Source organism: Camelus ferus, chromosome 1 (assembly GCF_009834535.1).
Source record: "Camelus ferus isolate YT-003-E chromosome 1, BCGSAC_Cfer_1.0, whole genome shotgun sequence".
In the NCBI taxonomy this organism is placed as follows: Eukaryota; Metazoa; Chordata; class Mammalia; order Artiodactyla; family Camelidae; genus Camelus; species Camelus ferus.
In genome coordinates this window covers 120,523,358-120,537,966 of record NC_045696.1, presented here as the reverse complement: position 1 = coordinate 120,537,966, position 14,609 = coordinate 120,523,358, and the positions used below count along the sequence as shown (strand labels likewise).

The following is a 14,609-nucleotide window of genomic DNA, read 5'->3' as shown; positions in this document are numbered from 1 at the left end:
AGCAGGTTACAAGATTAACGTTCAAAAATCAGTTGCATTTCTTTACACTAACGATGAATCAACAGAAAAAGAAAGTAAAGAAACAATCCCCTTTAAAATAGCACCCAAAGTAATAAAATATCTGGGAATAAATCTAACCAAGGAGGTGAAAGAATTATATACAGAAAACTATAAACCACTGATGAAGGAAATTAAAGAAGACTTTAAAAAATGGAAATATATCCCATGCTCTTGGATTGGAAGAATCAATATTGTTAAAATGGTCACACTGCCCAAGGCAATCTACAGGTTTAATGCAATTCCTATCAAATTACCCAGGACATATTTCACAGAACTAGAACAAATCATAATAAAATTCATATGGATCCACAAAAGACCTAGAATTGCCAAAGCATTACTGAAGAGAAAGAAAGAGGCTGGAGGAATAACTCCCAGACTTCAGACACTACTACAGAGCTACAGTGATCAAGACAGCATGGTATTGGTACAAAAACAGACCTATAGACCAATGGAACAGAATAGAGAGCCCAGAAATGAACCCACAAACTTTTGGTCAACTAATCTTTGACAAAGGAGGCAAGAAAAACAATGGAATAAAGACAGTCTCTTCAGCAAATGGTGTTGGGAAAACGGGACAGCAGCATGTAAAGCAGTGAAGCTAGAACACTCCCTTACACCATACACAAAAATCAACTCAAAGTGGATCAAAGACTTAAACATAAGACAAGATACAATAAACATCCTAGAGGAAAATATAGGCAAAACATTATCTGACATACATCTCAAAAATGTTCTCCTAGAAGAAATAAAAGCAAGAAGAAACAAATGGGACCTAATGAAACTTACAAGCTTCTGCACAGCAAAGGAAACCATAAGTAAAACAAAAAGACAACCTACGGAATGGGAGAAAATCTTTGCAAATGAAACCGACAAAGGCTTGATCTCCAGAATATATAAGCAGCTCCTACGACTTAATAAGAAACAACCAAACAACCCAATCCAAAGATGGGCAAAAGACCTGAACAAGCAATTCTCCAAGGAAGAAATACAAATGATCAATAGGAACATGAAAAAATGCTCAATATCACTAATTATCAGAGAAATGCAAATCAAAACTACAATGAGGTATGGCCAGTTTCTAAGAGAGTAGCTGTTAAAAGTTCTCCTCATGAGAAAAAAAAGTGTACCTATGTCAAGTGATGGATGTTAATTAAACTTATCCTGGCCATCACTTCACAGTACATCCAAATAGCAAATCATTACATTGTATGCTTAAAACTGATACAGTTACAGGTTAATTTGACCTCCATGAAGCTGGGAAAAACTTATACAACCTAGCTTAAGAAACATCTGTTTATATCAAGTTTTTTTAAAAAAAAAATGAATGTACATTGAAAAAAATGCAAAACAAAAGAAAGTACCGAGCAGGGAACACTCAGTGGGGCCGGGTGAGGGTGTGACGGGGTGTGAGGGTCCCTTTCCTTTCTGCCGGACGCTGCCCTCTGCTCCCTCTCCTTCCCAAGTCGGGGGGATGCTGTGGTCCTTGTTCACACCGACGCTGCCCGTCATCAGCTCGTGATCAGTAACGTTCAAAGGGGAAGAACTGTAAGCAGTGAGCCCCCAGTGGCCGCTTTCCTCCAGCGGCATCTCTAGATGATGCAGGTTGTCCAGGAGCTAAGGATGTGGCTGCCCCTCCTTAAGACAGAGGTTCCAAGTCCCCCCAGTGCTCTGCCCTGCCCACCGGGTGGCCCGGAGCGGAACCCTCATCTGCTCCCGTCACCAGCTGGCCGACAAGGTGACCAGACTCACACCTAACACCTGGAGAGGTAATCCTTGTTGTCTTCCAAACATGAATATGTATCTCTCTCGGGGACAGGAAGACCAGAGGGGGACTGGTTTTAATTTCATACATCCAGTCCCCTCTTTGGAACAAGAAGGGTCTGGCTACTCTCAAACAGAGACACTTGGGGGAAAGATGCCCTGAAGAAAATAAATTCCGTGTGAATGTAACGTAGTAACTTAGTCACTATTTATGCACTTTTTTCCCTCTCTCTTTCATTCGACTACTTACTAAAATAAGAAAAGGGCAAGGCTTGGACAGATACAGAACATTCACTGAGAAGCCCCACTGTAGTCTAGTGCTTCTCATTTCCTTCCTCAAGTCCCCCACCACCCAATGTTTAAATGGCATTTTTCCCCCTCCTCTCTGAGCACATTAAGTTGGAAAAATAGTGCAAATCACTGCCAAGCTGCAATCACAGGAGGCACACGCATATGGATCGTGAGGACTTCGCGCACTGAGAAAAGGAACTGATGTGATGGATGGTTTTTTAACTTACCTTGCGTCCAGGAGGTCCCAGCTCCCCAGGGGATCCCGGTTCTCCTGGAAGCCCCGCGGACACCTCAAAGCAGAATGCATTCACTTTAAAATCGTATTTATACATGTATGTGTGGGTGGGGGTGTGGGTGTTTTCAGCTTCAAAGGTAATATACTTCCATTTTAGAAAATTGCTGCGGATTCTTTTTTCCTTCTGTGCACTTTTCAGAAGCTCACAGAAGGAAAAAAAATCCTCAGGAATCTCTTCTCCGCCTCTCTCCCCAATAATCCTTGTTAACATTTTCGCGTCTTTTCTTCTAGTCTTTTATTTATTTATCCTTTTGGTATTAATCTCTATATATTTTACAATATTATACTTTTTCCTGTTGCCTTTTAAACTAAGTAGATATCTCTGGGCATTTTCATGTTACCAAATATTCTTTTGTAAAAATCACCTTTCACGGCTGCTGCAGTATTCCATGACACGGATATATCATGATTTATTTAACGGTTGGCATTTAAGTTTTCTGTTATTGAATAAGCAATGCCACTGCAAAGTCATACGTGCGGTTCTGGTTATTTCCTTAGGGAAGCTTGCTAGGACAAAGGAGAAATTTTTATCTAAATGAATTTTTATCTAAATTTATCTATATTTGGGGGGAGCGTATAGCTCAGTGGTACAGTGCGTGCTTAGCAAGCACGAAGTCCTGGGTTCAGTGCCCAGTGCCTCCATCAAAATAAATAAATAAAATAAATAAACCTAATCCCCCCCCCAAAAAAACCCCAAACAAATAAGTATCTACATTTACTAGGTGACCACACTGAAAAACAAACAGATGAAAAAAAAAAAAAAACCCCAGAAAAATAAAAATTTAAATATAAGGGGGGAGCGTATACCTCAGTGGTAGAGTGCGCGCTTAGCATGCACAAGGTCCTGGGTTCAGTCCCCAGTCCCTCCGTTAAATAAATATATAAATAAATAAAAATAAATAAACCTAAACGTAGAAACCGTTGAAACAACAACAACAAGAAAACATTTAAGAGCTGGCTGGAAATGGGGAAAAACAGCAGAAAATAAAAACAATGGTTGACTATTTATCGCATGCATGTGCTGTCAACAATGCAATTTCTCATCAAGAAAGCCACAGTTTAGTTTAAGAAGTAGGACAATGTTTTTCTGTTCATTCAAAAGGTCATGAGATTTATAACTTTCATAGGAATAAAGAACCAAGCTGTCTAAAATCAGCTTAATTTTTAAGAAGGTTGCCCACAGAACGGCAAATAATTATCAATGTCCTCTGGGCACTCCAGCGATATTCACAGCACGCTGGGTTAAGTGGGGGAAAAAAACCCAACCACTGTACTGATCATATTTTATTTAGAAGGTATAGATTAGCCTCCAGGGAAAAAAATGACAGACTGAATATATGTATTCACTTTTGCTCCCTTCCCAGTGTCTCACTAAATTACTAGTAAGATTTTTTTTAAGGCAAAAAAACAAAAACAAAAACAAAAAAACAAAAAAACCAGCATGGGGATAATAAGAAAGGAGACAACAGCCACCAAACTTGGGAAGCTGGAAAGAGCACAAGTCAAAGTATCACATGACTCGGCAGAGCTGGAAAAAAGCCGAATCTGAGACCCACAGCAGGAACGCCAGGAACCTGTGATTTCTAACATGTTCTCCCAAGATGCTTCTAGAATTGGAGGTGAAACGGAGAGGCTAAATAAGGCAGACTGACTGAAAATCATTTTAGAAATCCCCCAGACCCCTCCCCATTCTCCACAGGTGGGTGAATGTCCCTTCTTCTACCCAAAGACCGAGGGGAAACCGAGGTGCCTGCGCGAGGGTGCTCCAGGCAGAGCCGAGGCCAGCGGCCCTGCTCAGGGCACGGGAGACTGAACAAAGGTGTGGAGGAGATGCGAGGCCCGCTGGGAGGCTGGCACCCAGACCTCCACCCACAGGCAGAAGACTGAGAGAATCTTCTCAGGGTATCTGACCAGACAGAGAGGGCAGACCTAAAGATGCTAGGGGCAGGTGGCTAAGTACTCAGGCAGATCGCCCCCCAGGGCAGCTTGTATTTGCCAAGGCCCACCCATGTCCTCGGGGCTTCCCGGCAGACTTTTTGTCCTCAATTCTCAAGTAGAAAGAGGAAACTTAGTCCCCAGACCTGCGAGACAGAGCAAGACACACACACACACACACACACACACACACACACACACACACACACACACAAATCCCACACTGCAGGAAATGGATTACATTGAGCAGAGAAGACTTAAAAATATGAATGTACATCGTCAGAGAGAGAAGAGATGTTTCAACCAGGAAACAAGAATAGGATAGTATAAAAAAGGAATATTCAGAGAGCAAAAATGAGTGCTTGAAAGTTAACATGCGAGAAGAGCCTTGTGATAAGAGAGATTTTCACAGACTGAGAGACAGGGAAGTCATTCGGGCTTACAGATGAGTTCACTTGAATTTGATGCTGGCTGCAACAGCCAGTGGTCTATCAAACATACACTGTACATCTGCTTTAATTATTAAAGACAAGGGCACATGGACCAGAAGAAAAGAATGTTCATGTTGAAAATAAAGATTAAATGCCTCTCTTCCCAGGACGGCAATGCTGCTCCTCCTTTGATGCCAAGCCTCTCTTCTCAGGTGCCAAGGCCACTGTCACTCACTGCATACGTGCTGGTCTGTTCTTTTTTCCTTCTAAACCTTGAAGAAATATACCCCTGACTTGTTAATGGTTCTTTACTCTGACAAGATATAAACCTGTGCTGGAAACCCTGCTTCTCCAGAGCAGTTTCTCAGAGTCACCTGGGGAGTGTGGGCTTCTGGACCGGTCTTCAGTTTGGCTCAAAAAAAACTCTTTCCTATTCTTATGATTGATTGTTTATTGATTATGTATGTTGACACTTGTATGACAAAGTCAAAGAAATCTCCCAGAAGGTAGAGCAAAAAGACAACCTTTAGAGAAATAGGAGGTCTATGGCAGAGGGATTAATATTTTTTCTGTAACAAACCTTATGCAATTACTTGACTCTTTAAACCAGGGGTCCTTAACCAGAGGGGATTTTGTGTCCCCTGTCCCCCACTCCTGCGGGGACATTTGACAATGTCTGGAGACATTCTGCGCTGTCATAATGGGGGAGGGGGGGAGGGGTGGTGGATGCTGACATCTACTGGGTAGAGACCAGAGATGCTGCTCTTCATCCTACAATGCACAGGACGGCCCCTCCCCCTGCAATTATCCAGCCCCGAACGTCAGTAGTGCGGAGTCTGAGGAACCCTGCCTTGAAGTATGTGCACGTGTAAAGCTGATAAAAAGTACAGACACATACAAACATACCTGTATACCCAAAACAAGACTGGTTAAAAACCATGCCAAATTAAAAAAAAAAAAAAAAAAAAAAGCTTCAGATGGGAGGAAAAAATGCCAAGGTGAAGACTGAGAACACTGAAGTAGGAATGTAATCATTCCAAAAGAGCTATGGAGGCACTCAGAGCTTTGTCACCAGAACCTTCCTACAGGAGCGTCCATTCTTTCAGAGGGAAAACCTGGATGTTTTCAGGGTTTCAGCTTCAAATTCAAAAATCCTCCCAGAGGTGGAGAAAAAAGCAGCTTGGCAGGTAAAATGAGTGAAAAGTTGTCCAATGTGGGGGAAAAAAATTCATTACCAAAGGCCAAGAGAGAAAGATTATCTATTTCCCATTAGTTTACTGTTTTTCAAAGACGATGAATGTGCCGTATGGCAGGGAGGGAACCCAAGAAAAGGCTGGACTTGTCAGCATGTCTCTGATGCTCAAGGGTAGCGACTTCATGAACAAGTCCAGGGGAAGGATCCAGAGATATTTCAATGCCAAAAGCCTTTTCCAATTATTTTCCCAATTATATCGGTCTTCATCTGTTTTTTTAAAGAGCAAAATGTTAAAGGATAGTGATCCAAAAATACGTGTGAGTGAAAGAATTCCAGCTGGGAAGCAGTGCCCTTGGGAGAAACAGGACGGAGGGAAAGGGAAGTTTCTCTGTTCTGCACCCCTAAAACCTACATAAATCATCTCTTCACATAAAGTTTTTGTTATACTTTGCAGGGGAAAAAAAAAAACAGATCAGAGTAAAATTAACTCTGGTGACAAAACTGAAAAACCACCTCCAGTGTCAGTTTTTATCAGACTTTGTGTTTTTCTTTCCCCGCTGATTGACGTGGTACCAAGATCAGTTCACCTGATGGATGCCGCTTGGAAGAAAAGAGACAAAGGATGTCTTGGGAGATGACGGTGCTAAGATTGCGTCTCTTATAAAGCAGCCACCTCAGTTTTGCACAGTTGATGGCGTATAAGGAGTCAGCAGAGCAAGGATCCGTCCTTAGCGCACAGGAAGCCAAGGCAAGTTCGCGACACGGGTGGTTACTGAGTGGTCCAGAGCATCAGGCACTGTCCAAGGTCCCCCAGGGAATCCCAAGGGCACATTCAGTCACATGCTTAATGCAAACTTTCTCGCAGAGCTCAGGAGGTCCTTTCTTGAACTAAATGGGGAGAGGACCACCTCGTTACAGTCTGTCCAGACCGTAACAGAGAAGACGTGGCACCAGGAGGCATTAAGTTACACGAGTTCTGCCCGGGGACGGGATTAAACCGACCGTATTCTGTGGCGCAAAAACTGTCCTGGGCCACAAGGCTTCCCTATGAAACACCTGCACACACACGTATCCCCAGGGCTGAGAGTGGCACCGTGGTAGCCAGGACAGGTGGCCTTGTTGGCTCAGAGCTAACAGTTCACTACTTTATTGCTGGCCGTGAGGATGGGAAAAATACCCATCTCCCTTCCCCAAGTTTGCCTTAACAGAAAACACACGCTTTACATGTCTCTGGGATCAAGTGACAAACGCCTGTAAAACGGGAAAAAACAGCTGCGGGTGGAGGCTTTGCTGTCCAAGAAGCTTACCGTCTTGCCTCCAGCTCCCTTGGGTCCCGTTTCTCCTGGACCGCCAGGGTCGCCCTCCTCACCCTAAAGGAGGTTAGACAAGCAAAATGAAATGGTTACTAAAATTGAAGAACTACATCTTAATGTGTTTTTATTTCTACTTTTTTTTTGGGTGGGGCATGGAGGGGTAATTAGGTTTATTTATTTACGTATTTATGTGTTTAATGGAGGTGCTGGGGATTGAACCCAGGACCTCGTGCATGCTAAGCACACGTTCTACCCCTGAGCTATACTCTCTCCCCACATGCTATGTGTTTTTAAACTGATTCCAACACGAAGACATTTTTCATCCATATTTTTATCTTTAACAGTCTTCTTTGAAGTGTCTTGCCCCCCAACCCAAACCCCTTACTTCTTAGTTCTGAACTAAGCACACTGCAGCCTCACTGTCTGACTTCCCCGTCTCTCCAGCCAGAACACAGCCTCCTTGGAGACGTGAACCCTGCCCTTTATTTCGTCCCCTGATCCTACCCAGGACCTGGCATTTCTTGAGCTCCGTAAGCGTCGCCAGCAGAAGTCAAAGCCTTAAGAGAGGGGAAGCCACTGCTAACTTATTCTCTGAGGGTGATTTATAAACACATTGGAGAACTGAGCCAAGTGGAATCAGGTAATTTTCATTTCCCTTACATTTTACTTCTTTAGAGCAAAGAAGAAAATACGAATGATAGAGGGGAACGGGTGCGTGCGAGGGAAAAAGTGAGGGTGGCTTCTTCCTTAGGAATTAAAGAACTAGAATAAAATACTTGTTGAAACGCTGGCTTCTTTCTTCGCCCCTTTCCCCATCAAGGTTTCTTTTTATTCAGTTATAACTAACAACCCTTCTATCGCCCTGTGATGCAGTTCCCGACCCTAGGGGTATCTCTGGTTGACCTCTAGTCAGTATGAAGGACACGGTACCTTGGGTCCACTTTCTCCAGGGAATCCTTCCTGCCCCTGTAATTGACAGAAAATACACGTATGGATCATATCACACTGACTTGAATTCTGCCTGCTGCCTTATCGAGTTTAAGTGCCTGTGAACCACAGAAGGGCCAAAACAATTGGAAAGGAAACTGTATAGCACGATTTGAGAAGCTAAATCCAACTTCTAAATTAAACTGTTTACTGGGCTCAACAAAATGTCATGACAATCTAAAACAAGTGAATAAAAGTACACATCTGAGGGATTAAAATTAGCTCTCCTCTGACTGTAGTCTTCCACAGGGGAGCTGGTGATGTGGCCACGTGCCTCTGAAACAGTCTTCTTAAAGTGGATTTCAATGGAGAAATCTGGGAAGCCTGCAGTCTGAATTTGATCGTGTGTTTTCTGGTCCTCTGTTCACCTTACTTTGGCCACAGACTATAGCTGATGAGGGATGCTAATCCTCATTTGGTGAAGAAAAATTTTAAGATAAAAGTTTATTTTCTGATTATTAAAAGGAGTATCTCCTCAAATACATATAAAATACCAAAGAAGAGAAAGGAGAAAAACCACCACAATCTCACTTCCCAGAACTGTAACTATAAACATTCTGTATTTGTCTGTTACAATAAATATCATGTAATGATTTTCTTTAATCTTTAAAAACCACATTTTAACCATATGATGTTGCTTATATGTGGAATCTAAAAAACAAAAAGACACAAATGAACTTATCTATAAAACAGAAACAGACTCACAGACATAGAGAACAGACTTATAGTTACCAGAGAGGGGAAAGGGGTGGGAGGGGATGAATTGGGAGTTAGAAATTTGCACCCCTTGGGGAGTGATGGAAATGTTAGCTGTCTTGATTCTGGTGGTGGTTTCATGGGTGTACACATCTATCAAAATTCATCCAACTGTACACCTGAAATATGTGTAGTTTACTGTATAGAAATTATACCACAATAAAGGTGTTTTTTTTTTTTTTAAAAATCACCCCCCAAAATAAAAAATGCATTTTGGCACAATTGGGATAAATGGTTTTTTTTTTTTATTACATTCTGATTTTTCACTTGACATTGTCATATAATTTCTATACAATTAATGTATAAACATCATATACATTCATTTTTAAAGAGTGGCTAATATTCCAATGCCACAGGCTACTTAAAGGCTTCCCTTTTTATCAGATATTAAGGTTGTTTTCAATTATTCTCCATTCTAATGAAAACTTCACTGGAAAGTCCTCATTCGTTAGTTTTTCTTTTTAAAAGAAAATTTAGCTTTGAGGGGGTTTGTTTATTTCACAGCCTCTGACATCATTCCCATTGGGACTTCACTTGGAATTACATTGATCCATTATAATGTTTTAGACTTTCCAGCAAGACCTTGGTATGTCTCCATTTGCTGAAATGTTCTACCTCAGTAATTTTTGTCATAGGTCTCCAACATTTGGCAGAAAGGCTATTCTTAACTTTATTATGTTTTTGTGGACACTGCTATTATGATTTCTAAGTGATTACTATTGGTATTTAGAAATCACTATTTACAGTATAAAATATCTTACTTCCAGACACTTAAATGTTCAGTGACAATATAAAGTTATAATCTTCAAAAAAATTATTTTTAATTTTAATTTTTTGGGGGTGGTGGAGGTAATTAGGTTTATTTACTTATTTTAATGGAGACACAGGGGATTGAACCCAGGACCCCGTGCACGCTAAGCACACGCTCTGCCACTGAGCTGTACACTCCCTGCTATAAAATTATAATTCTGGCAGAAGGTCAAAAGGTTGAATTTTGAAGTTACGGCTTGGCCTAATGCCCATAAAGCTTCTCAGTGATGGTGAAAGTAAACATCGTAAGAGGAGGGCAAATTCTGGAATGCTCCCCTCGAGTACAGAGCTTCTAAGATTGGATGCACTGCTGAGGCTGGAACCAGCCAGGCCCTGGCCGCACATCTCTGCAAAGAACAGAAAATTAATTTCAAGTTTCGATTGTTGCCTGCACCTGAAACCATCAAGCTGTTTTTTCTTCTACTGTATTCCTTATGAGATCCCAGCAAATCAATGATCGAAATCTAGCTGTAAAGGTCCAGGACTACCTTATTCACTGCTTTTTTTCTCTTAAATGTGGCCCCCTCCCCAAAAGCAACAAAAAAGAAAAGGAAAACGTCCTGCTTCCTGTCACCGTGTCTTACCTTTGCTCCTTTACTGCCGATGCTGCCATAACCCGGGCCGCCATCACCGCCCTGTAAACAAGGCAATTATTTACAAACGCTCCTGACTACAGACAGAGGCAGGCTTACCCACGAGAGTAGAGCGCCAGTTCTTCGGTCTGATTAGGAAAAATTAGACACCAGGATTCTCCCTCTGGGGCAGGGCACTGACATCCGGTGACCATGACACTAAAGAAAACCCTCAATACCAGATACAGATAATGCACCATCTCTTAGTCTCATCTGTCAAAGAGCAGTAGTAATTCCCCTGCTCCTGGTGTTAGGAGGATGGAATGTGGAAGTTCCAGGTATATAGTAATCCTCATAAAAGGAGGCGGTGGTGTTCTCTCTCCTGGACAACGTTTGTACTTTAATACCTTCGCTCTGACCCGTTTGCAGTTTGCTAGATACAAGGGAGGCGTCCTCCACGCCTGGGCGTCGGGGCTGACTGCTGGGCCCCGAGCCTTGCACAGCGCCTTAAGGGAAGCCCTGGGCCCTGATGAAGGGCGGGCTGGGTTTCCAACGAACAGGTTCAGGTGGGAGGAAAGGGTGGGAGGAGGGTTGCGGGGATGCTAAAGACACGTTTTGCCCACTTTATCACTTGGCTTCAAGTGCATCTGGTTAGGATGTTTGGTGCCAGGTGAGACACCACCGTGGAAAAGCTGGCCAGGATGGGAGGAATAGCTCAGTTTCTAGAAAGCGATACAACTTGACTGGGACGCTCTCTCCGACGCTCTCTTCAGAGACCACACCTGGTATCTGCTGAACTAAGAGTCCAAGAACCAGATCAAAAGCAGTGATAGAACACGAACCGCAGCGCCTCGAGGTCCCCGAAGGCCAGTGGCTCCCTTTTCTCCCAGGTCACCGGGCTCCCCCTGTCAAAGAGTACAGCAGAACGCGTCCTCGTTAGGTTGTTCGTGCAAAGGACATTAGCCGACAAGACTTTTCAACTGCATCCCTGTGTCACAGCGACGGCGGGCCTGTGGCCAGGACTGTGAGCTGGCCAAGCAACACGAGATGAGCTGCTGTGGCTGGCGAGCAAGGCTCCTCCGCTGAAGGACGAAGCCCCAGAGGGTCTGCCGACCTACTCGGCGCAGGCTGCCCTCTCAGGGCGAGCTCGGGGCCGGGGCCGCGCCCTTGGAAATGTCTCACCATGAGTAAGGGGGGGAGCCGTGCTGTTTCAAAAAGTTAACGCAACTGTTTTCCATGGTGATCTAGGCAGCTCATCTGACTGCTGCAGAAACAGACTTAGTCACCTAGTTTTAAGGTTTTATGTGTCAATCAAGATAACCAAGGTAGCAAGCCATCCCTGGCCTGGCTTCTGACCAGGAGCCACCTACTGTGGGTCATAAAGCAACCCCAGCATTCTGTTGAGGGAAGCCAGCTACCTGGGAAAGCTAATACAGGTCTACAAAAGAAGGCTTACTCCTCTTCTTAAAAAAAAAAAAAAAAAGAAAAAGAAAACCTTTAAAAAAGTTTAGATTTTAAATTTACAACAAATTAAAAAAAATTTTTAAATGTCATTTTTATTGAAGTGTCATTGATTTACAATGTCAGTTTCAAGTATATAGCAAAGGGATTCAGTTATAAACATATATATAAATATATATTTTTTTCAGATTCTTTTCCATTACAGCTCATTACAAGAAATTGAATACAGTTTTTTTTTTTTTTAAATGGCGGTGCTGGGGGTTGAACCCAGGACCTTGTGTCCTTGTGTGTGCTAAGCATGCACTCTGCTACTGCGCCTTACCCCTACCTCCTGCAGCAGCGTTGCGAAGACAGTGGACAGTTCCCACACACTCCTCTATGGTTGATATGACACTAATTACACCAGTAGCCACAACAAGTACACGAATACCGACTCATTCTTATTAAGTAAAGCCCCCACTTCATTCAGATGTCCTTAGTTTTTACCTAATGCCTTTGCCTGTCCCAGGATCCCATCTGTGATACCAATGTCACGTTTCCTTAGCCGTCTCTGGATTGTGACAGTTTCTCAGATTTTTGATGGCCTGGACAGTTTTGAGGAGTACCAGTCAGGTATGCTGTAGAGGACACCTCAGTTGGAGATTGTGTGATGTTTTCCTCATCATCACGTGGGGTTTTATGACTTTGGGGAGATATGACCCCAGCAGGGAAGCGCCCTTGTCACCACATCGTACCAACAGTATGTGCTAGTAACGTGGCTGTCACTACCGATGGTAACCTTGACCATCCTCTTGAGGGAGGACTGGTCAAGTTTCTCCACTGTCTGTCCCCTCCTGCCCTTTCCATAATGCACTCTTTGGGGGAAAGTGTGTGGAAGAGGGCTCAGCCCACACTTAAGGAGTGGGGGTGGTTAACCCATTAAGGATAGAAAGGCAGCATGGTCCGCGTGAGATGTCCAGATGGACAAAGGTCCACCAGCACTGAGCCTGGGCGTGAAATCGAATAGGGTTCCATGGAAGGGAAGCCCTGAAGTGTGCTCTGGGGCCACCTGCCTCCCAGGGACCTGGGGTCCACATGCAAAAGGAAATTCCTGGACCCCATTGGGTATCAGTCTCTGGCAGTGGGGCCCTAGGATATGCCTTTGTACACCAGCTTCTCAGTGGGTTCTTGGGCGCACTGAAACCTGAGAGCATCTGCTTTAAGGTAGGGAGACAAGGTAAGTCGTATGGCTTGTCCAGGGTCAAACATTTTGTTACGGGTTACAGCTAGGCACTGAGCCTGCTCCCTGGGAACTTAATGGAGAAAGGTTGGAGTAAGTGCTGGGGTCTAGAGGACTTGGGACATCTTGGGGCTGCCCAGGGGCTTTGGGTTTGCTTTGAGGGCACTTACCTCCCCAATTCTTGCCCCCTCCCATTCTCAAGTCCCTCTTATTAATAATGATCTTCCCTGCCACCGCTCCCCCGCTCACCTCCACCTCCTTCCACACGCTCACCGACACCAGCTCTAGGGTCCCTACATCCCCGGCTACCCATCTCTTGGTCCCTTCCATCATACTCCGTGGAGCGCCGTCAGTGCACCTTCAAACCTTCTCTCCACATCCCTGAGACCTGCACTCACCCACACCCTTGCTCACTGGGAGCTAAACTTGGTTCTTACCAGCGACTCTCCTGCCCTGCAGCCTTCTCCGGGGCAAGGTAGGACCGCATGGGTTCCAAACTCTCCTTTCCAGACCATCAGAGCTACACCTCCTGTTCCAGTAACCCCTTCCTCTGGGAGCTGATTATCCTTGTCATCTGTGGACCTCATTTCACCCTGCAGTCAACTGCCTTTGTAACACTCCGTTGCTGCCTCCACCAATGCCAGCCTTCTCGGCAGCTCTCCATCATGACAAAGCAAGTCTCCCTTCTTCTGCCCTTGGTCTCATCCTCGGTGTCAAGTTTCTCCATTACTTATCCACTCTTTCCCACATCTTCAACCTCCTCCTTTCTGTTTTTCTTCTCTCTGTTCATCAACATGCTAGTGTCTCTGGGATCACTGAAAGCAAACACATACCCCGCTCCGATCTGTCCTAGACCTTGCTGGTACTAGCAGCCAACGCCGTCTCTGTCGCCTCTAAAGCCCAGTCTCTTCAAAGAGTAGCTTTCAGCCCCATAACCATTTCTTCCTCCGGAACACACTGTTCAGTCCCTTGCAGCTGGTCGGCTGCTACGTTTTGGAATCCATTCCTTGGAGCATCCTAGCACTGCCCTCTGTTACCTGGGACTTGACTCTTCCTTGCTCCTTGAACCCTCTTTCTCAGCATCCGGTGTGCTTTTCTGCCTCTCCCCCTCTTTCTAATAATTCATCGTCTGTTTCCTCTTACCCTTCTTACAAAGAGTCGTCCCCAAGAGTCTTTTTTTGAAATCCAAACGATTCTGAAACAGGCATCCCCAACCAGCCCTAGACCCTGTCCTCTGTCCCTGAAACCAAGTGATTTCTTCACTCTCATCCCCGCTCTCCTCCTGACTTTCCCACTTCTGTGATGGTGTGACCGCTCCTGCTGGAAGCCCACGGCTCGTCTAGACTCTTCTGCCTCAGCTTCATCCTTGAAGACTCCTAACCATCACAAGCCCCTCCTGCCCACGCCCTGTTACGTCATGCAATCATCACTTGTGTTGGAGACCGTGAGAGCACGCCAGCCCGCCTCCACTCTCTCAGCCTTCAGATGACCTCCACAATGAGCTGCCTATTTGAAGTCTTCCA

General features: G+C 44.4%; 1 protein-coding gene across 4 annotated transcripts in view; it reads right to left on the bottom strand.

Moving 5' to 3' along the window:
* COL6A6 (collagen type VI alpha 6 chain) overlaps positions 1-14,609 on the bottom strand; it is a 168,402-nt gene that overhangs the window by 27,425 nt on the left and 126,368 nt on the right. For all 4 annotated transcript variants that reach the window (XM_032489331.1, XM_032489322.1, XM_032489339.1 and 1 more), the window contains 5 exons: positions 11,249-11,311; positions 10,419-10,469; positions 8,212-8,247; positions 7,276-7,338; positions 2,340-2,402 (listed from right to left, as the gene is read on the bottom strand). In XM_032489331.1, the coding sequence (XP_032345222.1) occupies positions 2,340-2,402; positions 7,276-7,338; positions 8,212-8,247; positions 10,419-10,469; positions 11,249-11,311 (276 nt within the window). The remainder of the gene's footprint in view (positions 1-2,339; positions 2,403-7,275; positions 7,339-8,211; positions 8,248-10,418; positions 10,470-11,248; positions 11,312-14,609) is intronic.